The sequence below is a fragment of the Anolis carolinensis genome, chromosome 6, assembly GCF_035594765.1.
Source record: "Anolis carolinensis isolate JA03-04 chromosome 6, rAnoCar3.1.pri, whole genome shotgun sequence".
Classification (NCBI taxonomy): Eukaryota; Metazoa; Chordata; class Lepidosauria; order Squamata; family Dactyloidae; genus Anolis; species Anolis carolinensis.
The window spans coordinates 108693092-108717629 of NC_085846.1; the positions used below are offsets into that span (position 1 = coordinate 108693092).

The 24538-nt window shown below is 38.1% G+C and overlaps 2 protein-coding genes across 4 annotated transcripts in view; one reads left to right on the forward strand and one right to left on the reverse strand.

The window, feature by feature from the left end:
• The window catches only part of lmbr1 (limb development membrane protein 1), a 49021-nt gene extending 46953 nt beyond the window's left edge, over positions 1-2068 (forward strand). Inside the window, exon 17 of the mRNA XM_062957895.1 lies at positions 392-2068. Coding sequence (XP_062813965.1) covers positions 392-402 — 11 coding nt within the window. The 3' untranslated portion in view covers positions 403-2068. The remainder of the gene's footprint in view (positions 1-391) is intronic.
• On the reverse strand, positions 303-21419 carry rnf32 (ring finger protein 32). 3 transcript variants are annotated; one of them, XM_062957898.1, is made up of 10 exons: positions 21192-21419; positions 20205-20349; positions 18233-18367; positions 17444-17708; positions 11971-12113; positions 10374-10406; positions 9268-9392; positions 6255-6363; positions 1451-1618; positions 303-600 (listed from the first exon to the last, which is right to left on the reverse strand). In XM_062957898.1, exons 3-10 carry the CDS (start codon positions 18251-18253, stop codon positions 364-366), a joined length of 1101 nt encoding a protein of 366 aa, XP_062813968.1. In that variant the 5' UTR covers positions 18254-18367; positions 20205-20349; positions 21192-21419; the 3' UTR covers positions 303-363. The 3 variants fall into 3 exon arrangements, with proteins under 3 accessions (XP_062813968.1, XP_062813966.1, XP_062813967.1); XM_062957896.1 differs by having other exon boundaries at positions 20205-20354; XM_062957897.1 differs by lacking the exon at positions 21192-21419 and adding an exon at positions 20553-21043 and having other exon boundaries at positions 20205-20354.
• Between the last annotated feature and the right edge of the window lie 3119 nt (positions 21420-24538).

A 24538-nucleotide genomic window follows, 5' to 3' on the forward strand; every position in this document is an offset into this window, starting at 1 on the left:
GAAATCAGGTTTGAACTTTCTTGGACATACCAGCATTCTTTGGCAAGCTTCCAAAATTGGAAGCTCAGGAAAGGAATTTTGGAGAAACTCTTCATATGCACGTCTTTCTTCATAGACAAGACAGCTTTTAAGGAGACTCCTAAGAATCACTGCCCACAAACAAAAACCTAAAACCTGGCATCTTATTCCAAATCTTATGATCCATTGTCATAAACAATGCATGCTACTCTATCTTTCCTTAAGCCAATGAGATTTTCCAAAATTCACATACATGCACACAGAACAAGTTCAACTGGAACACAGACATTGGATGAAAATTTAATATTTTTAAGAACTACGAATATGGTAGTTTATATTAAAATATTAGCTGATAATTTTCTTTTGATAACAGGAACGGCATAAAGGACATATAGGTCTTTCCCCCAAGGAAAACTCTTCAAATGCTTGAAGACAAGTACAATGAAAAATATGAGAACAGGAAAGCAGAACAGTCTGACGGAAATATGATGGGCCACTGTCTTGGGAGATTTCATCCTGAAGATAAGGGTGCCCCAGTGGCATAATGCAAATCGGGCAGTCAACAATGTCTTGGCGAAAAGCCTGGAAAAAAAGTGATATTGAATTTGAAAATACTGTTTATATTCATTAGCAAAAAATCCAGCTCCTATTGCTCAATATGAAAAATAACAATGTCCTGATCTAAATCCAGTTATACATCCTAAGTAAAGTAGATCCACTGAATCAATTGTGGACTTCCGTAAATTAAGCTACTATAGTTGGATTATCGCCTGGATCTGGGGGGTTGGAAAATTTTGTTTTTGTAGAAATCCTCTGCAGGCTACAAAAGAGAAACTGGCAGTGAATTTCAAATCTAAGGAAAGTGGGATGTATGATCACTTGTGTTGGATCATGTCCATGGTAGATTACTAAAATGGCTGTACTCGACAGGCATAACAAATGAGGTAAGTGCATTTTTGTTAGCCAGAGGTGCTAGGCAATAGAAAAACCTTCATGTGTGGATTGCTCAAGCAGTCATCCGGAGAGCACCACATAAACTATCAGGAATTAAAATACTTTGACATAAAGGAACATTTGACTATAAAGGCCCAGGACTGCACAATAAGGCAAACCAATGTTGGTGAGCTACTTCACAAAAGGCTACTCCCATTAGCTGGCCTCCGTGAACAGGATACTATTTGGATTGCGTGAAAGTGCATTAGAAGTTTTGAACTGGAATTGGAAAAAAAATTGCCTAAGCTCACCTATTGAGCTATCTTATGTCGGAGGCTTATTGTGAGGATAAAGCTGTAGCATTACTGTACATGGTTCTAAACTGGTGGAGGATAAAGAAACACAAATGGGCAGAAATGGGTGCAATCGGAACAAAATGCATAAATGTAAAGTCAATTTCTTGGATTGAGCCAAGAAACATTTTTGTCTGAAAACGTACCTGCATCTGTATCTTTTCCCATTCAACTTCACTTACAAGTGGACCAAATGTGTTGTCAAGTTGCTGAAACACATTCTGGCTTGTGGCTACATCAGAATCAATCTCTGAGAAGAATTCATCTATGTGGGTATCATAGGAATTCAATATTCTTTGGCAGATCTCTGTAAACTGAACAATGCAGATAAAGAATTTTAGTTTTGGAACTGAAATGCAATTGGTCTGTATTAAGAAACACTATGTGGAAGGAAAACTGCATCTGGCCCAAGACCCTATGACCAGATTACCTTTGAAAGAAGGAAGCCATGAGTGTTCCTCACCCAAATCAGATTTGACTTGCCTGAACATGTGGCTCATGCTGTTATAAATGTAGTATTGTCCTGTGACGTTCAACACCATATTAAAAATATTTAACCACTTTAAAAATGGAAAATATTTGGTTAGAACGTAAACTGATTTTTAAAATGAGTCACTCTTGGCTGCTACGTAGGGAGAAAGGTAGGGTATAAATTCCAGTAGTATTACTTGTGAAAATATCTTGAATTATTCCATAGCAGAATGGAAGGAAAAACTGGAAAACTTTTGTCTGTCATTAAAGTCTACTGCAAACAAGTACAGTGATACCTTGACTTAATGTATTTTTTTCCATGATCGAGTTCTTAAGTTAAAACTTTCTTATCTGAAAGTAAATTTTCCCATTGAAATGCTATTAATCGGTTCCAGCCCCCTGACCGCCCTCTAATTTTTTGTTTCATGTTTTAAAATTAGAAAATGTACTTTCTAAATAACAGATAATGTATAAACGCACATTCATATGGAACAATTAAAAGCAAGGTCAACCCCAACATGGCTGAAGCACAAAGTTGTGGCAAGGAACCACATTTGAGGCAACAAAATGTGTGTTGGCCAGTGTAACGGCAAGGTAAAACAGCAGCATTTTCTTCATACTGTGCTAATTCATACAGTACTAAAATTCCAAATTTATTTAATGCTTAGACCATAGGTCTTTCGCATGCAAGACAAACAAACAAATACACAATTCTGGCCTTCCTCTCTTGCTCTCCCTCCCTCTCTCCTTGAAGCGAAACATACCAGAAAAAAAGCACACAAAATGAACTAACCCAAACTTCCTCAGTGGGCAGCAATCTTGGAAAGCTGAGAAGAGACAAGCAGGCAGCAATCTCCTAAAGCTGATAAGAGCACATGGCAAGCAGGCAAAAGCATGCAGGCAGAGACACCGAGATATGAGGTATAGAGGCTGCTCCCTGGAAGCCTTGTACTTTCGTGAGATTGCTCCCTCTTGCTGTGCTTCTGGTGCTTGTGTGCATGCTTGAGTGTTCCACCTAGCACAAGGATTATCTTGCTCAAGTGCTCCATTTGGCGCAAGGGGCTTAGCACTTGCACTCCTTTTAGCACAAAGGATCTGGCACTGAGCGCTCCGTCTAACACTGTTTGTAGGTCAAAAAAGGGTTCAGGTGTCAAAATGAAACCCAGGACAAGTGTCAAAACATACGTGTGTTAGAACATTGGTAAGTAGAGGTTCCACTGTACTTGGATTCCAACTTTTGCATACGAGGAACAGAATTCATATTCCTCACATAAAGCTTTTCTACGACTACTCCCCATCTGCTCCTGGTGACTGCATCACAGTTGGAAATGTAGGATATGGTGCATAGAGCTAAAGATGCATGAAGTTTAGCAGATCTCTCCACATGAATAGTGAGACAACATCGGATCTACATTGTTTATTCTTCAAAAAAAAATAACATTAAAAATCTCCATTCTAAAAAATGAGAACATTTAATTTATCAGAAAAAGGCTTTTCTGTTTAATGTTGTGTCTATTACAATGACTTATTTGCCCTTCAACTTGAACAATGTGACAAAGCAAAGGCATTTAAAATATTTTTATCTATATGGAAAGCACCATCAGTCACAGGTTTTAGGTGAAGCCCAACAACATGATTAAATAAAGATGCACATAAAAGCACTGAGATGAACTTTGCCTGCCAAAGGCAAGCCCTTTTAAAGCAATCTATCTTTATGTCAGCAAATTGCTTACTAATGTGTTGACTTAAAAGTAAAATGAAAAGGCTGGAATTTACAGCGTATCAATGAATCAGTTGATAAGCTTTTACTGGTTTAATATCCTTCTAGCCTTGCTGCCTGGAGCTACATCAAGTTAGCAACAGAATGTTTGCCATCTCTATGTGATAAAGGAAGTCAAATGGCTAAACAAACTCCTGGACCATTATGCTGTTTGGTGAGATTTAAATTAAAATTGTTGGGAAGAAGTCACGTGATAGAGAAGTCAGTTACTAGAGGAAGCTGCACTATTTTACAAATAAGATACCTAGTTTCCTTGACAATGGCCTGCATTTTAACTGGCCTGGAGATAATGTAATGTATTTGAAAAGATTTAATTACAGCAGTAAAAGACTACCTCAAACAGATGACATATACAAGCACAGTTTATAGATGAGGATCAAAGAAATTCACTACAGAACACACTGAATTCTAGGCAACCCTTCTCTTGGTGTATACATTGTTGTTAAAATTAGCATAGTTTGGTAGCAGTAAACTTTTTGTCTCTTTGATCTAAGTTAGCAATATCTTGGATGGATTAATGTAAAAAGACAACTGTACTACCATTAGACAAATAAAACGCACTCTTTTTAGCAATGCCACTTCAAACATAAGCACCTGACCCTTTTGTGTATTTTTGTCAAGGGACGAGGACCAACACATAATTCACATAAAATATGCATTTAAAGTGGTTTTCTATACTCTTAACTGCACAATGCTTTGATTCTGTTGCCATTTAAGTTGATAAAAATTCCAGTTTGGAAACTTATTTGCAATCTAGATACATTCCCTGTTTTCACAAAAAGCTGGTAACTTCACTCCTGTATTTGTCTATAAATCCAGAAAAAACAATGGAAAAGAAACAAGCATTAAACATTTTGGAAAATTATTTTGAGAAGAATGAACAAATACATCTGGAATAAATACTAAACTTCCTTCTGCAGTTAATGAGTGGACAAACTTCAGGGACACTTTTCCCTTTTCCTCTTCATTGGAGATCCACTAAATACATCCTTTTAAAAACATTTTTAGACAAGAAATTTGTCTTGAGCATTTAAACCGAATAAAGCTTACTATGCTTCCAGACAAAAGGATATTCCTGGTCATCTTTTGGTAATTTCAGCATAAATGTTAGGATAGGACTTTATTGTTTATGATTAAACTGATAGGTCTAAAACCCCTGCTGATCTATTGCAAATCACTAAAAGATCTAGCACTAGATCCAAACCTATCTACTGCTTGCCTCTGCCCAAAATCATAGCCAGGTTCTATGAACTCACAACCTTAGAATCACCCTTCTTTGTATTTAGCAAGGAATTACCTTTAATTCCCCTGGTGCGCCTTTTCCAGTTTTAAGTTTCTAGTTGGTATCAAAACTATTACTTTTTGTTATGATAGAAGTCACCTTGAGATGATTTTTCCATATGTGATAAATATATTGTTTAAATATGCCCTCACATGGTGAAAATTGGTATTTACTTTGACAAAGAAAAGTACTGTAAGTAATGTTTTTGAATTAGATGAGGAAACATTTAAACAACATATTATACCTTGTAACTAATACAGGAAACTACAGGAAAGGAGATTCCACCTGAACATCAGGAAGAACTTCCTCACTGTGAGAGCTGTTCGACAGTGGAACTCTCTCCCCGGGGCCGTGGTGGAGGCTCCTTCCTTGGAGGCTTTTAAGCAGAGGCTGGATGGCCATCTGTCGGGGGTGCTTTGAATGCGATTTCCTGCTTCTTAGCAGGGGGTTGGACTAGATGGCCCATGTGGTCTCTTCCAACTCTACTATTCTATGATTCTATGATTCTACAGCCTGATCGCTGGGGAGTGCTTTTACTAGCAAATAGCGAACTTAAATCTGAATGGTCAAAGAAAAAAGAACAAGGCTGGTGCAAGAAAAACTTAGCCTGATGTGTGTCCTTTGCACTTTTGATGCATTACACTACAATAACACCATTTTTAAAATCTGTATCATCTCAAAATGGGGAAGCAACAAATAATTCTGTGGCATTGTGTCATAACATTACCAGATTGTTAACCTGCAGAACAATTTTAAGAAAATAAAAAGCATGTTGGGAAGAGATTCTCGAGTTAATAAACCAGAGTGGACTGCATCTGGAGAGAAAACCTGAATTCAATTGGATGTAACTCCCATTGATTTCAATAATTCTACCCTTATAAAGACTGGATACAGAATATATTATGGAGCCTCAGGTGGTGCAGTGTGTTAAAGCGCTGAGCTGCTGAACTTGCAGACCGAAAGGTCCCAGGTTCAAATCCGGGGAGCGGAGTGAGCGCCCGCTGTTAGCTCCAGCTTCTGCCAACCTAGCAGTTCGAAAACATGCCGATGTGAGTAGATCAATAGGTACCGCTCCGCCGGGAAGGTAACGAGGCTCCATGCAGTCATGCCGGCCACATGACCTTGGAGGTGTCTACGGACAATGCCAGCTCTTCGGCTTAGAAATGGAGATGAGCACCAACCCCCAGAGTCGGACACGACTGGACTTAACGTCAGGGGAAACCTTTACTTTTACTTTACAGAACATATTAAGTATTGGATGTATACATAATCCAAGTCATAGAATCTTTAATACTTCTGTTATAAAATTATCCTTTTTCTGAGTAATCTGATCAACAGTGAAATTGTTTTACTTCTGTAGCTTTATTATATATTTTATGAGATAATTTAGTAGAAAATGAATAATTGCCATACATACCTTTTCCTCAAAGAACTTTTTTCTTAACTTGGCATCTTTTGGTGGCACTGTTTTTCTCAGAGTTTTATACCATTTTCTAACAACGTATCCTCTCCAGAAAGCTTGAATTCTGAGGCATGAAAAATACAGATCTTTTACAAATCTAAATAGACTCATGGGGAAATGTAATTTACAAAATTTAAGTTTGTTTTCATGTTGGTTTCTAGTTTGGGGGCAAAAAAGTTGGATAGGAAACCATACCATGATTCCTGCTGTACCGCATAAATTTAATATGGTAACCTTGCACTCAGAACAGTTCTACACCATTATTAAAACATGATAGACAAGTTCTCTTGAATATACAAGGGTTGAATGAAAAGTAATGCTTCCACCTTTGTAATTCCACAGCAGATGGCAGTACTGGCATGTGGCAGGTACTGGCTTGTTCAGTAGACTCTCCTCTACAGTTCCATTTTGCGGGAAGCCTTCGCATTGAACGGTTGTGTTGTTAAAGTGCGAAGTATGGAACCCTGCATATACGATCGGTCAATGCGACTTAAGCAACGTGCAGTCACTGAATTCTTGACAGCAGAAGGTGTCAACCCAAAGAAGATTCATCAGAGAATGCAAGTTGTTTATGGTGATTGTATTGATGTGAGTACTGTGCGTCATTGGATGAGTAAGTTTAAAGATGTTGAGGTGGGAACATCTGACTTGTGTGACAAACAAAGAGTTGGAAATCCTGTGACAGCAATCACCAAGTTTCACAAGCAAAAGGTTGACAGATTGATTCAGGATGATCGTCGTATCACTCAGAGAGAAATTTCAAGTATAATTGGCATTTCACAAGAACATGTAGGTCACATTATTGCTTTGCTTGGCTATCAGAAGATCTGCGCACAATGGGTACCCAGGATGCTGATGCCTGAAATGAAAGCGCACAGACTTGAAATTTGCCAGGAACTACTCTCGCGTTATGAGAATGAAAGTGATGCCTTTCTCCATTCAATTGTGACAAGAGACTAAACGTGGGTACACCATTACAGCCTAGAGACGAAGCGTCAGTCTATGGAATATCGACACAAACACTCGCTGAAGAAAAAGAAATTCAAGACACAGCCATCAGCTAGAAAAATCATGGCAACAGTGTTCTGGGATGCAGATGGTGTTATCCATGTTGATTTCCTTGAACATGAAACAACAATAAATTCAGAGCGTTACATCACATTGCTGCGAACTTTGAAATGACGGCTAACAAGGGTCCAAAAGGAAAAGGGAAATGTTTTCCTGCAGCATGACAATGCCAGACCACACATTTCACATGTCACCACAGCAGAACTTCAGAGACTGGATCTCACTATTGTACAGCATCCTCCATACAGTCCAGATTTAGTACTGTCTGACTTCCATCTGTTCCTGGTAACGAAAGAAGATCTGCGGGGACATCATTATGCTTCTGATGAAGACGTTGAGAGAACTGTGAGACACTGGTTGTAGAAACAGAGTGTAGACTTCTTCTGTGTTGGCTTCAGCAAACTTGTTCATCGTTGGCAGAAATGTATCCAATTGTCTGGTGATTATGTGGAAAAGTGAACAGTGGTCATTAAAGAGCACATTCCAAGGATTATTTTTGCGTTTGATTTATTAAAATATTCCCATCCAAACCCAAGTAACGAAGGTAGAGACATTGCTTTTCATTCAACCCTCGTACAAAAGATAATCCTAGCAAACCGAGATTAGATACTTTAGGTTTTATCACTTTACACTTTTGTTATTACTATAAAACGTTGGAAAGATTAGCAATGGATGATCACATTATGAAAACCATTGTCATGTCATTGGTTTGACTGTTAGATTAGGACTTCGAAGGAGTAGTGGTTGACTCCTCCCTTGGCCATGATGACCCACTGAATGACATTGGGAAGCAGCATTCTCTCAGCCTCAGAGGACAGTCATAACTAACCCTGTGAACAAATCTTGCTAAGAAACTCCGCAACAGGTTTACCTTAGAGTTATTATAAGATGGAAATGACCTGAAGGCACCCAACAATGAAAAGTATCATTATTCAAGACTTTCTATGTGTTTTAAAGTCCTATTGGAGGGCATTTGTGCTAATCTCAATCTCCTGTCATAAACAAGACTTCCTCCTGTCAGAAGGAATAGACGACTGATAGGCATGGTCAGATGGAAATTTTGCTTATTTTCCCTTCAAGTCAGGTTACGTGTACATTGCATTGATACACTGCTCTATATCCCAGGATCTGATCCTGGATTATGTTTATCCCAGATTATATGGCAGTGAAGAGTCATATAATCCAGTTCACATCAGATAATTTGAGATCAAGGCAGTGTAGGTCCAGCCTACAACAACATTCAGGGCATTTTTGTAGTGGGGGGAGGAAAAGGACCATGAAATGTCAGGGAAGTAGTGATAAAGCAGATTATTTTTCAATGGATACAAACAGTAATGGAAGGGATAGAAACAAGAGACAGAAACAGTTAACAGAATTCAAACATTTGTTTCTAGTATTTTAAAAATTTATATTCAAAAAGTTACCTGGACAACAGTTATATCTCAGGTTGTTTGTGATATTTTATGTCAGTCAAATAAATATCCTTGCCATTTCTACAGTCACAATCCATACAACAACGAACATTTACAGTGAGAGGAATCGTAACTTCCAACATTTTAGTAATTTGAGAAACTAGTATTTCCTACCAGCTAACCCCATCCATGAAGGCATCTGCAGACTATTTGAGATGGCATGTAACCAGCAAATCGCTGCCTGTTTTCTGAGCAAACCGTACAATGATCTAAAATTAAGTCAAGTATCCAGTTCAAACAGAAAATGCATGACTATCTCAACAGAAGAGTATTAGATAAGAGAGGTGAAATAAAGTACAATAAAATGCTCCAGTCTCTAACTCTGGTGTATTAACAATGCACAGCAATAACCTGCTACATAGACTTTTCTATGCATGTACTTTTCTTGCTGATTTCTTGCAATTTTGGCATTTACAGGACAGCCTTACCTTGTTGCACACTTTATTTTAAATAGACGTGCTCCATCATGAATTACTCGAGTCTGATACTGGATTTTTCTACACATTGGACAGGTCTTCTTACCTGTGAATCTTTCAAAAGCTTTCAGACATGCCTTTAAAAAAGACATTTAGTTCTAAATCAATTTGAGATTAGTACAGCTATCTCATATTATTCAAAAGAAGCCTTAATACAAGCATCAGTATGCATTAATAAATTATTGTATTGAACATCAGAAGCAACTGCAATAAACAAACACCGATGTAGAATTAAACCTTGCCAACTGAGCATTCTTACACACATGGGAAGGAGCCCTAGACATGCATGGAAATAGATCTCAGTAAACTAAATGGACCAGGGCTTAAATACTCTAAAGGTGACTGATACAGTGACTGAAGCTAGGCAGTACTTGGATAGGAGACAGCCACTGAATTCCAGATTGAGTATCTTACGGTTACTCAAAGGCAAGCCTGCCATGGGATTTTATTTGCAAGACTGATTGAGGTTTCTCACTGCCTTCCTCTGAAGCTGGGAGAGTATGACTTGCCTAAGATCACCCAATGGCTTTCCATGGTTGACCAGGGATTCAAGCTCTGGTCTCCAGAGTTACAGTCTGATACTGAAACCCCTACACCACACTGGCTCTCAAATATTAGGCGAGTACACAATATTTCAGAGGCAGGAACTGACAAAACAATCTCTGAGTTTTCCTTGCCTAAGAAAATCCTGTGAAATTTATGGGGTCAAGATAAATCGACAGGTGACTTGAAAGCATAAATTAAATGAGGCTTACTTTTGATTTTGGAAGTTATGAATACATCATCTGCCTAGTTATATGTGCTTAACATTTATTCATATAACTGATATTTCATAGTGCATGGTTACATATTCCCTTAAATGACATATACATGAAAACCTCTGAAAACAACTAAAAGGATATTGCCTCAAAGCAGTATTCTGAAGTTATGTTTCGAAGTGAACATCAGAAACAAGACTTAATTCCAGCACTTTAACTTTACACTAGAAATAAGTCTACAACGTGCAAATTCAATTATAACACTTTTCATTTAAATTGATAAGGATAATATTTACTCACTCTGTGAAATACATGAGAACATGAAAGCAAAACCTATTCAAAGACAAAAAAACTTGTAAAACTCATTGAAAAAATGTATACAATTCTAACAATTTTTAATTACAGGCAATTCCCAAGTTACAAACATCCGACTTACAAACGACTTATAGTTAAGAGCAGGGGTGAGACAACAGGAAGTGAGAGAAGTCTACCCTTCAGAAGGGAAATTCATTTTTGAAAGAGTTATTATGGAGAAAAGATGTCTCCACTGAAGCTTTATAAGTCCTTATTTCCACAAGCCAAATTTTTCAAAATCCAATTATCACCGGGACAGAAAGTGAGGTGAAGTCTTCTGAACAAGGGTACAGACAGTAAAACAAACACCACAGGGGTGTTAACTCTTCCCTATGCTATCCAAAGCTAATTTTATTTTTGCTGGAGTTACACTTTAAAAATGTACCTGTTCTAACTTACATACAAATTCAACTTAAGAACTGGGATTCAAGGTGGCTCACAACAGTTGTAATAAGCATAGCTAAAAACTAATAACATAAAAATGTTAAAAATGCAATTAAATTTTGTATATTGTATAACTGTTTTAATGCTTATTTTATTGTACTATGGTGTATCGGCATAAATTGCTAGTCTGTAAGCTGCCCTTAGTCCCCTCGGGTGAGAAGGGCGGAGTAGAAATGATAGAAATAAATAAATAAATAAACTGTAAAAAAAAAACCCTGTTAAAAACAGAAACCATTAAAACCACTACAATTGATGAGAATTGCCAAAGGCACATCAGATTAAGAGTAGCTTTCACTGCGAAAACAAAACATTTTAGAGTTTAACTGCAGTTTTTAAATTCTCCTTCAAGCAAACGTAACAGATCATTTGATTAGAGTTGGCTACATTGCTTGCCCTGCTCTCTTTTTATCAGTAGGTAGACCTTTTTTTATTGAAAACAGGTACTTGATTATTCATTGCTTGTGCAAATGAGTTCTTTTAAGGGTATGTTGTACTTCTATCTTCATTGTGTTTTTAAAATTATTTTACACTTTCAAAAATCAATGGCATTTTAATGACATGTTTAGTTGTGTTTTAACTTTCTTGTTATTAGGTTTTGAGTTTTATCTCATTTTTGTTTTTTGTAAGCCACCTCGGATCCTGTGTCTAACAAAAGAAAAATAAATATATATGGTAAATAAACAAACAAACAGTTACAATATTTAATTTTGATTTTAAAAAGAAAGTTCCACTTTAGCAGCAAGTTTGCCATGTTCTACTGGGGACATAAAACAATTCCTGCTTGGGCATTACGTTCTTAGATTTCAATGCCTGGCACTTTTCCACCTCTCACAGTAAGGAGGAAGTATCTCAGGTTGAGAGAATTACTTTGAAATGTGTGTGCATATAGTTGTCTTCATTTTTGTACTTGGGGGTTTGGGTGTGAATTGCAAATTGAACACATGCATGATACCAACATGTATATGCATGAAAAAAAGGCTATGTGTTATCAGTCCAATCAATATCAATTCACCTTGCCTCCCCCAACTAAACTTGTACAAGCCTTGATTCTGTCAATACTGACAGAACATCTACCACAGCATCTAAGTAAATAAAATACCTGTGGCTGAAGTGCAAATTCTTCTCTGCATATGGCACAAGGCTGAACAGAATCTCCCTGTTTTATAGATCGCTGTTTCACTTGCTCCCATTCCTCCATGGTTAATGGTTTGGCAGGAAGATCCACCAGTCCAAATTTCTGAGCTATAGACAAGGTCCATGTTAGTATTACAGACACAGTGTTTCTTCAAATCACATCCCCATTTCTGTTCATAATTTAAAAGGCTTATGCAAAGATATCTTACCACTTGGATAGTATCCTTGGAGGATAGCTTCACAGACTATTTGTTGTGTGCCTTCAAGTTGTTTCTGATTTACTGCAACCCAAAAGCAAACCTGTTGCAGGGATTTCTTGGCAAGATTTGGGGGTGAGGGGAATTGCTTTTGCCTTCCGAGACGGCGACAGTGTGACTTATCTAAGGTCTGCCAGTGGGTTTTCATGACTGAGTAGGGATCCTAGTGCAACACTCAAATCACTACACCACCTTAGCACTCCAGAGTCTCATTAGTCTGGCTCATATTACAATATAACACTGAAAACAATGGGTCAGATGAACAGGTCAGTTCAGCAACCGAAAGTTTACTTTTTAAAGATAACTTCTAAAATATACATCTTTATTAAAAACAAAAACACGCACAACCACAAAACATCTTTTAAAAATATATATAACAAATAGGGCCAATAGAAGTAAACAACAAACTACTTTAGCCTATCTTAAACCAGAAATAATAAAAGGATTACAAAAAGAAAAGCAAAACCGGGGGGGGGGGGGGGGGAGATAAACAGGGCTTGGTTTGCAACTTTCCCGCCCAGAGGTATTACTTGCCTCCTTGAAACACCTTCCCCTAGTATAAAATATTTTATTATTTGTCAAACTAGGCAACATATGCAAACTTATGCGTAACGTGATTTCTACTATTCTTCAGATACTATAGAATTAATTGATTATCTGCTCAAATGTTCTCTCAAGTATGTCACAACTGATTGCTGATCTTGCTTAAACTCCTCTGTTTTGTTTTCCAGTTTGTCAATCTGTCCATTTCAGGTAAATCATACATCATTAAAAACCAATTGTCTGTTGAGGAGATCTCCTTAACTTTCCACTTTTATGCATATCAAATTCTTGCCACCTTTTAAAGACAACTTATTAGGTAGCTGACATAATTCTTAGCGGGTGTAAACAATTTCACTTTGATTCCATGAAAAATTACTTGAAATTAATGATGGGGGTAACATTTGGCTAATATGAAAATGCAGTATGAATGTATGTATGAAAATGTGTGTGCTGATATCTGCCCCTCCCCCCTAGAATTCAAGGTATTTGTGTTCTGAATGATAACATGCAACTTTAAATGACACATTTACAGTGTAATCTTATGAAAGTCTACTTAGTGGTAAATCCCACTGGATTAAACAAAGTTTACATCCAAATAAATGTCTAAAGTTTTAAGCCTAATTTGTTTTTATTTACCTTTAAGCGACACATTCGCAGATAAGATGATGTGGCATATGGTAGAGGAATTTAACAGGTAAGCTATATTTTTCTCTGGCAAACAGCACCTCTCACAGCCTTTTATTGAGATTACTAGCTAATAGATTATGTGCAGTGCTGGGTGGCAAAGAGCAAGAAAGGAATCATTAGATCACTGAAATAGCTTTTTATTCTTACCACTTTGTTTATATTTGCATTTACTGACTTAAGAAACCCACACATATCATGGCCTATGTTTATTAATTTACTTTCTTCTTGAAATAGTACAAAAGTGTCAGCTTGATTAGTTTGGGTATACATGGTGTTATTGCAACAGTGTTTTTTGTCCTGGAAATCAATCTGAATCCCCTTCACTTGTTAGCTAAAAAACTCAAAGATGAGCTGAGAGCAATAAGAAGAAAATTCAACTCTTCAACTTACCATCAATGTGTAACCAATTCTCTAGAATAATGCCCTTAGGAGAATGAATAAGCCACTTCTGTTTAAAGAGCCCAAAGGACTACACATTCATAATTTCATCACTTTTCCTGCCAGGCTAATACTGGTCTGATTAACACTGATCAGAACACTAATTAGGACATATGGCTGTATGATGATGCCTGAAGCATTTGGTATACAGAGGAAATTTGTTTATTAAAAGTACCTGCATACCAAACAGTTGTAAGATAGCTGCCTTTTAAATGTGGGGCTGCAATTATGAACTCACTTGCCTGAAGGGGAAGAAATCTACTATTGCTTATTTCTGAGTAGACACGGACACTAATGCATGGTATGAGATGTTCACAGAAATACTGTAGCAGAACATTCAAGCTTCTAGTGAACGATAGGACCTAAATCTAATTATTAGTCTTAATTAGAACAGACAAATTTAATCAATCACTGAATAACAATGTAATATATGTAAATCCAATGGTTTATTCAATTTATTCTCCTTGGTAATATCAACCAGAGTTAGGTCTAGATATACAGAATGGACTTTACATTAAAGAGAACCACAGTGTAATAATAGTCAAGATCTGGCAAGTCCTGAAGCAGTATTATCCACTGTAGTGTTGTGCAATGTACATTACTGTGATGTCTCATGGGCCTTGTAGTCCCGTTCCTAGTACTATTGTGGCAGACGAAGAGGAAAACATGGGATTTACACCGTTTCAGCCAGAAACGGAGCCCTTGCACCTGCAGGATGTTTGCCCTCAAGAAGTTAGCCAAACAAGCCTTGGGCAGAATTCTCCCCCGTTTTCTCGAAAGGACAATTATAATAAAGATAGAGGCGCTAGGGAGGCGAAGCGCCGAAGCGCCAGAATCGCAGCCAAACAGTTAGCTGATTAGGTCTGCTTCCCTTGGGAAATTCTAAGGAGTTATGCATCTGGACAGAGATGAGTTTCACTTCTAGTTCTCCAGGGAAAGTGTTCTTCTGGCGGGAAAACAAGATCCCATATAGGGTTTTGCCCGCAAGGGGAACCTTGCGGAGTCAATTCGTCAGCTTGAGGAGTGAGATCGTGTGTAGACTTCGTACTCCAGTTCCCTGTTTCCCGGATCAAGTTTCCAGCCTTGCCTTGTCCCACGGACTTCTATGGACTCAGTTCTTGTTTCATGTTTGCCTTGTTTCAAGTTTGATCTTGCCAAGTTTCAAGTCTTGCCTTGCCTTGCGTTTTAAACCACGGACCTTGCTTCCTAGATTCAAGCCTTGTTTTCCAGTTTCCTTCGGATTTACCTAAGCCTCGAAAGACTATGGACAGTTCCCCACACTATTGCTTGCCAAATAGTGTGCGTTTCGGTCAAGTGGATTATAACTTTGGACTCTAATATCACATATTGGACATTGTTTTCCTGGACTATATTTGACCTTTCCTGAAAGGTCTACTTCTGAACTATATTCTACACTTGTTTTTATTGACTTTATATATTTCCTTAATAAAGATATTAGATAGATTCTGGTCTCTGTGCATGGTTATTGGTGTTCTGCAGCTGGGTCCTGACAATTACTGTCCAAAGAAACATGGAATTGTGTTTTTTCCCCAAAAATTGAGAATTTAATTAACTGTTTTTTAGTCTGCACTTAATTTCTCTTCTTGTGATTCAGCAAATGGCTGAGCCTTTCAGCAAACTTTAAGGATATCACTTTATTGTTAATCATAGCAACTAAATACTGTACCTCTTTCTGTGCATTTTTCCAAATTTATGTATGATAACATACAGACAGCAATATTAAGTGTTGCCTTGCAACTCTTATGCTGTCATCTGCTGTTTCTTGATCTGAAGAAAGTTTTTTGACTGCAGACATTATTCACAGGGGTTGCTGCCAAACCATTACAAATACAAAACATGCAAAGTTTTGAACAAAGGAAAGGTAAAGTAAAAATACTATGTCTAAACTATTAACTGCCTTCGGAAAAAACAATAATTGCTTAAGTTCTTATCCCACATACAATATAATATCCCAATTATAAAAATACAACTCTAGATGGTGCTAATGTAGCTTTACTGCAATGCATTTTCAGTCACTGATAACTTTTCTTCTCAAATGGCAAAACTCTTTATTCTGACAGATGTCTTCTGATATCTCTTATCACTGTAAAATCTCTGTGTATATATATACACACACACATACAGAAGAGACGGATAAAATGCATTATTTAGGACCTAAAATACTGAATTTTAAAAAAATATATTTTTATGCACATGGACACAGTTCTAATCTCCTGATATTATTGTTTTCAGATGAGAGCTAGCATGTTGTAATAGCTTCTGTACTAGACTAGAACTCTGGGACACTGGGGTTCAAATCCCCACTCAGGTATGGAAACATACTGGGTGACATTGGGGAACAGCATATAACACATGGCAGCCATTCCTAAATCTTGCCATGAAATCACAATGATAGGTTTGCTTTATTGTCTCCAACAGTTGGGAGTAAGTTGAAGGTCCACAACAAGCAAATATGATAAACATAAAATCACAGGCATTTTCAGCAAATATTTCCATAAGCATGTCAGCATTTTTTCTAAAGTTTCCAATCATATAAATATCTGTTCATACTATATTTCTTTGATTCTAAAATGTCATCGATTGTAAGAGACAACCTAATTTCAGTAGAAAAAAGATTTATTTATAGAAATAAAATAGTACACACAATTCTAAGATGCACTCAGTTTTAGATATGTTTATATGGGGGGAAAGTGCATGTTATAATTGAAGAAATATGGTAATATCTTCATACACCCTAGCTCATACATTACATTTGGTTTCTCATTGCAAAAAAAATTCACAATTCTTTGAATAGCCAGATTCAGTTTGCACATATCTAGAAACTTCATGTTCACAGCCTATCTTGCACTATAAGCTTAGAAAAGCAAGCTGTTGTATTCATGCCCTGCCAGTAAACTTTTAATTTGTCACTGTTAGAAACAGATGCTCTACTCCAGTCTGTGTAGATCTTCTTGTGAGAACTAGCAGGACTTTTATGTGTTTTTTTTCTGTTGTGTTGTGAAAAAAGCAGAAGTGCTTGAGGCCAGGTTGTTATTATTTAAAGAATCATCTTCTCTTATAGCTGCATATCAAGACCCTAAGCTTACTCCTATGTATCCCAGCCAAACATTGCGAGAGAGAGAAAAGACAGAGGGCCTTTTCAGGGCGGATGCCCTACTTGCATGCCTTCCACGTTCCACAGAAAATTATGTCTGGTACCTACATTATGGCCTTTTTAGTTCCAAATTAGGACCGTTCCCACTTAATGTTTATTATACTACAATGTTTAATTTTGTTTCACGTGGTTTATTGCTCTTGACTCTAGGTTTCATCTTAGTGTTGGATTCTGCTTCAGTACATTATTTATTGTTTTATTTGTACACTGTAAATGTAAATATATACATTCACAAGAAAACATCAGTCAGCAAACAAACAAAAAATACACAGAGATATAAACACTATAATCTACTTTGTGTTCTTAAAAACCCCATACATTCAAACATGATGATTTACCTAAAGTGAGAGGTGGTGGACATGGATCAAGGACATATTCCTTTTCTGGATCTTCATTCTTTGGATGGAGACTGCTTGTTTTCTTCTTCACTCCAGTATCTACTATTGCTCTGACTGTCTCTTTGTTCACAGGTCTGTATGCATGCTTTTTACTTAACCTTAAAGGATCTACTAATGAAAGATTCTGGAGCTGAAGATTATGTAAAATGTGATCTTGTAATGCAACAGCAGTAAGTGCTACAGACTCCCGTTTGCAGGAACTCCCCTAAATAAAGTTTTATAATAATTAATATAAATTACTTCTGTATGTGTACATGATGTACAGCATAATAAACAACAAAAGAAATTCAGCCCTTAGCCAATACTTTTAAAAACTTAACAGAGGCTTTATACAACTCCCATGCTTGAAGTCTTACTAATATACAATTACCATAATATAAAACATAAGATTGATGTTTGACACATCCTAACTTTAACTTATATAAAGGCAAAAGAAATCTTTGATTTATCATTTATATTAAATAAAATAGCAGCAATTTTTAAACTTTTAATTACTGAACCCATAATTATTATGTGCAATAAACTCATTATGAACTATAAAAATGTGACATGCCTAAACATATTTTGCCTCAACGTAATTAAAAACAAAACCTAAGGCTACTCTTGCCTTCTAAAGCAACTGCATATTAAAAAATAAAGTCAGTATATAATATTCTATATAAATTGAGCAGGATTGTTTATTACACCTTATTTTAAGCAGTGTGTTTTACAACTATATGATCTGTGCACCTTGTAATATTTCTTTTGCATCCTGGAGTTGAAGGTAGCGATTATTTCCTTATCTTCAAAAGTGAATGATGCCCTACTGATGCAAATTGTTGATAGTATATTGTGCGTAGCATACACTGTTGAAATCTTGTAAACCTAAGACAAACAAATGCAAACATTAGAGGAGTAACAGTAATGACAAACCAAAAATATGGTAAACAAGAGTCAGCGTGATGCAGCTATTTGAGTATTTCATGATTCTGGAGACCAGTTTTTGAATCCCATCTCTGCAGCAAAAACCCACTGGGTGACCCTGAGCAAGTCATATCCTCAGATGAAGGCAAAGGCAACCTTGCCCCACCTGCAAACAAATCTTGCCAAAAAAACCCCCATGATAGATTCACCTTATGATTGCCATAAGTCAGAAATGACTTGAAAGCACACAACAACATATCACATCTGACATGTTTACCTAATGTGAAGCAGATTTGCTTAATATACAGTGGATCAGTTCCAATACCAGAGTTGGCAGCCACATAACACGCATACATATTTGCACTTTTTCTCTTTTGTGAAGGTCCTGTACCCCTAACTTGTGAATTTGGTGGGCTGCCTGTACTTTGACATATACAATTATCACTTAGAACAGTATTTGTTTCCAAATTTAATTAGAACAAAACCCACTAGAAGTTGAATACTGTAACTAAATCTTATTGAAAGCAAGGGAATAGAAGGTAGTCCCAACCACCTCAGTACCATTTATTTGAGTAGTTGAACTTAAATTGGACATATTTTAATGGGTTATAGCTATTGCTTATTCCCATCTGCAGAACTTGATCCATGGCAACCCAAACTAGTTCCCTTCCCCTTGGCAATTTGTGACAGCATCTATCGAGATGCATTGAGGGGTGGTTGCAGAGGCCAATCTAGTTCTAGAGTCCAAACAGGGCTGGCATCACAAAGAGTCAAGAAATCAAGATAATGGGCAACTCTTATATAGTTAAAACAGTTCTTGAAGTGAGGCAAGACATAGGGCAAGACCCATTTTTCCTCATTTGCTGCTAGTAAATACTGTGACCCTCCCATACTTGATAACAGATGTATTGCGGGCAGCAACTGGTTGCTCTTCTAAGGGGCCATGAAGAGACATGTTTTCTTCTTTCCTTACAGATAACCTTTCTGCAGATAGATCTGAGGATGACTATCCTAATCTGGCACCCTCCAGATAAGAGAGATTCTCATCCTGAGCCAGCATCCCCATTTTAGATGATTCCAGTTAATCCCATCGTATTTGTAATTTTAAAACATTGTGACAGTGTACACTGTGGCAACATTCATCAGTGTCTTGCTTTTTCCTGCCATCTGCAATGTCCTTTATTTCAGTATTCAGCTTTGATCATCCCCTTCTCTTTTCTATACTAGTCCCTTAATCCCATTAATAAACAGTACTTTAATAACAGAGTACGATCTATCTATTTGCAGACACTCCATTATTTTGCAGCAGAACAGTAGAGAAGCAATTGCTATTATATCACCTCTGCTGAAACACTTTGTCTTTCTGCAGGTTACCTGAACTGTTTGCAACACCACTGTCTATTACAGGAACCATAACCTTAAAGAGGGAGGAACACTTTGAGGGGAACATGTTCAGTAAGAATGGCGGAAAGTACTTCTGCAGAAACCAAATCTGCCCAGCAAGTCTTTTGATTGCTCCTGATAATTAATCTTTATATATGGTAACTCTGTTTCATTTAATAGCTGATAAGCAGTTCAAACAATACTGGTATAATTTGTTAAATCTCTTGAGAATAGGATGTCAGCCACTTCTGAGTCCTGACCAGTTTGAGATCAATACGCCACAATGTCTACCAAACCATCTCCTTCCTTGAGACATTGTCATCCTCCTCCGCAATAAAGCTTATGTATGTGATCTGTTCCAAAGAGAAATAAGAATGATTTAATTTTTTACTGAACATACATGCAGTTAGCTTACCCCTTTAAAAATAGGCTCCTTGAACTGGTACCAGCTTTGCTGTCCCTCTTCACAGCAGTGGAAGTGGACTCAAGTGAGGAAGGTCAAACTGAATGCCTGGGTTCTCCCTCCACTTGCCGCAACCCCCTTTTCTTCTTTGGCCCTTCTGCGCTGTGTAAAAATACATTGTCATTACTTTTGGGACACATGTATGCGTAACTAAAATGAATGTATGTTGTTGGTGCTCATCTCCATTTCTAAGCCGAAGAGCCGGCATTGTCCGTAGACGTCTCTAAGGTCATGTGGCTGGCATGACTACATGGAGCGCCGTTACCTTCCCACTAGAGTGGTACCTATTGATATACTCACATTTGCATGTTTTCGAACTGCTAGGTTGGCAGAAGCTGGGGCTAATAGTGGGAGCTCACTCTGCTCCCCGGATTCAAACCGCTGACTTTTCGGCCAGCAAGTTCAGCAGCTCAGCGGTTTAACCTGTTGCACCACTGGGAGCTCCATTAATAATATTATTTCCTGCTTTATTTCACTGTGCTGTTATTTGTGGCCCTTAATGACTAATTATAATATGATTCCCTGCTTTATTTCACTGTGCTGCTGTTTGTGGTCTTTGTTATAATTATTATATAATTATTGTAAAACATAATTATTACAATTATTATCAGACCAATTAACAATAATTGTACTCGTGTTTATTACAGTAGTTATTTCAAACCCTCTTGAGGGTGTGCTAGTTAAGTTTCCCGAGTAAAGTCACCTTTGTAAAACTACATCTCCCAGGATTTCATGGCATCGAGCCAATGGGAAGTTAAAGGGGTGTCAAACCGTGTTAACTCTACAGCAGGCCTGGGCCAACTTGGGCCCTCCAGGTGTTTTGGACTTCAACTCCCACCATTCCTAACAGCCTAAAGTCCAAAACACCTGGAGGGCCCAAGTTGGCCCAGGCCTGCTCTACAGTGTGGATACGCTAACTATCAACTCTTCTTTCGATACCTGCTCCGCCGCCTGTTTTCTGCCTCGGCTTGGGGCGCGCGCCGCGTTGCTAAGCGACCAGGTCCACAAGCGCAGGCGCAGAAGCGACACTCTTTTCCTTCCCCCGCCCTTTCAGAGCGTCGCGCGCGCACTCACGCACCCTCAGCCGGCCAACAGCTGCGCGCGCACAAGAGAGAGAGAGAGATTCAAATGGCAGGCGCTTTGGCACGAGAGGCACGCGCGCGGGATGCTGAGCAACAGTCAGTCACTACACCCCCCCCCCCGAGCGCCACGTGCGCATGCGCGAAGGCGGTCTGGTCCAGGTGTGCAATCTTGGTGCTTAAAGGTCCAGTCGACATTAGTTCCCATGCAGAGGGAAAATGGGGAATACAGTAGAGTCTCACTTATCCAAGACTCGCTTATCCAAGGTTCTGGATTATCCAAGGCATTTTTGTAGTCAGTGTTTTCAATATATATCATGATATTTTGGTGCTAAATTCGTAAATACAGTACAGTAGAGTCTTACTTATCCAACACTCGCTTATCCAAGGTTCTGGATTATCCAACGCATTTTTGTAGTCAATGTTTTCAATGCATCATGATATTTTGGTGCTAAATTCGTAAATACAGTAATTACAACATAGCATTACTGCGTACTGAACTACTTTTTTCTGTCAAATTTGTTGTATAACACGATGTTTTGGTGCTTAATTTGATGTTTAATAGGCTTTTCCTTAATCCCTCCTTATTATCCAGCATATTCGCTTATCCAACGTTCTGTTGGCCCGTTTATGTTGGATAAGTGAGACTCTACTGTAATTACAACATAACATTACTGCGTATTGAACTACTTTTTCTGTCAACTTTGTTGTATAACATGATGTTTTGGTGGTTAATTTGTAAAATCATAACCTAATTTGATGTTGAATAGGCTTTTCCTTCATCCCCGGGTTTCATCTTATATCTGTAAGCCGCCCCGAGTCCCTCTGGGGAGATGGTGGCGGGGTACAAAAATAAAATAATAATAATAATAATTATTATTATTATTATCCCTCCTTATTATCCAAGATATTCACTTATCCAAGGTTCTGCCGGCCCGTTTAGCTTGGATAAGTGAGACTCTACTGTACCTTTATGTATTTACAAAATAGTCATTATGAAATAGCTGCAAAATATTATATACATGTTGCATACCTGAAAGTAGAAACATATTTTTACGAATTTAAAAAACACAATGTAAATATATATTTATTATTATTTTATTTATATAATAATTTTCCATCTTCATCACTATGATACTTCATCTTGTGGACGGGACGCTTCTCACCGGAGTGGAAATCATCTATGGGACAGATGGCAAACTAACCTCAGCAGATTGAAAGCCAAAATCAAGGTCACAACAACATCTGTTATAGAACTCTCAATATGCCGATGATAATGTACTCTGTGTGCATTCAGAAGACCTACAAGCCACTCTAAACACCTTTGGAGAAGCATACGAAAAGGTCGGCCTCTCACTGAACATTGAGAAAACCAAAGTTCTCTTCCAGGAGTCACGAGCCATTCCCTTTGCAGTGCCAAAAATACAGCTTAATGGTGTAACATTAGAAAATATTGACTATTTCCGCTACCCTAGCAGCCACCTCTCCACAAGTCAACATTGACACTGAAATACAACACCGTCTGAGCTCTGCAAGTGCAGCATTTTTCCAAATGAAGCTGAGTGTTTGAGGATTGGGACATCCATAGGGATAACAAGGTACCTGTTTATAAAATTATTTATAAAGTGCTACCATCTGAACCTGCCTGAGAGGTACATCCAGAACCACAGTGCCTCCAATGCCCCCTTCCCCATGTTCCAGAAGGATACCATGGTCAATGGTATCAAAAGCTGCTGAAAGATCTTGAGGTACCAAAAGGGACACATTCCCCATGTTGGTGTTGAGACGGAGATAATTCACTAAGGCATATCCTGCTCTGAAGCCAGTTTGAAATGGGCCAAGAAAGTGTGTGTCATCCAAAACTCCCTGGAGTTTGGAGGGCAACTGCCTTCTCAATTATTTTGCCCCAAAAAGGAAGGTTACAGACTAGTCTGTAGTTATTAAGGTTCAGGAGATCAAGCAATGGTTCTATTATGTAATGGTTCTGTTAAGGTGTTAGGAACGTTTGGGAGCAGCCCCACCACAGCCGCAAACACAGGAGAGGGCCACTGGATTATATGGCAGTGTAGAATCATATAATCCAGTTCAAAGATAATCTGGATTCAAAAACTGGATTATATGGCAGTGTAGATCCAGCTAGAGAAAAATGCTCTTGTCACCAAACTATATTTGATGTTAAATTGATATAAACATTGTGAAATGTATATGATTACATGAATTATTTAATATGTGCTGAATTCCCATAATTTAGATTCCTTTATTTGTTTTGATCTTTAGAACTATGTACAGTAGAGTCTCACTTATCCAACACCCACTTATCCAACATTCTGGATTATCCAACACATTTTTGTTGTCAATGTTTTCAATACATTGTGATATTTTGGTGCTAAATTCGTAACTACAGTAATTACTACATAGCATTACTGCGTATTGAACTACTTTTTCTGTCAAATTTGTTGTATAACATGATGTTTTGGTGTTTAATTTGTAAAATCATAACCTAATTTGATGTTTAATAGGCTTTTCCTTAATCCCTCCTTATTATACAACATATTCGCTTATCCAAGGTTCTGCTGGCCCTTTTATGTTGGATAAGTGAGACTCTACTGTACTTACTATGGAGGTTCATGGCTGCTAAACTTCAAAATAAAGAAAACCAGAGTGTGTATATAGTTTTAACAATTCATGTTATGATTGAGCCTCGTGGCTCTGTTACTGACAGGCGTGGGCGTAAGACTCCTCGAGAGTCAGATACTCTCGAGGAGCGAGAGAGAAAAAGACTGCGAGACATATTTGCAGCACCATCTGATGAAGAGTCTTTCGAGGGGTTTACGGAGAGAATGGAGGAGGGGCAGGTTAGCTCGGAGGAGGATGAGATGGATTGGACTCGGGTAAGGGAGGAACTGGGTGCCACTGGCCATGATGGGGCAGAAGATGAATGGGGACCTTCAGGATCAGATCCATGGCTTAGCTGGAGGGATGGGACGGGATCCACAGCTGGAGATGCTGCTGGGCGTAGTCAGAGGTGTTCCAGCTCTGACGAGGAAAGTGATGAGGAAACGCCCGGGTTAAGGAGGACAGCTGACAGTGATGAAGATTTGTAACTGGCATAAAATGGGGCTTGGGAGCAATTGCAAATTGCGTTGGGCAAGGTAATCTGGGCAAACGCTTGGGATCCGTGTGTGTGTGGGACGCTTCCCTGAAGAC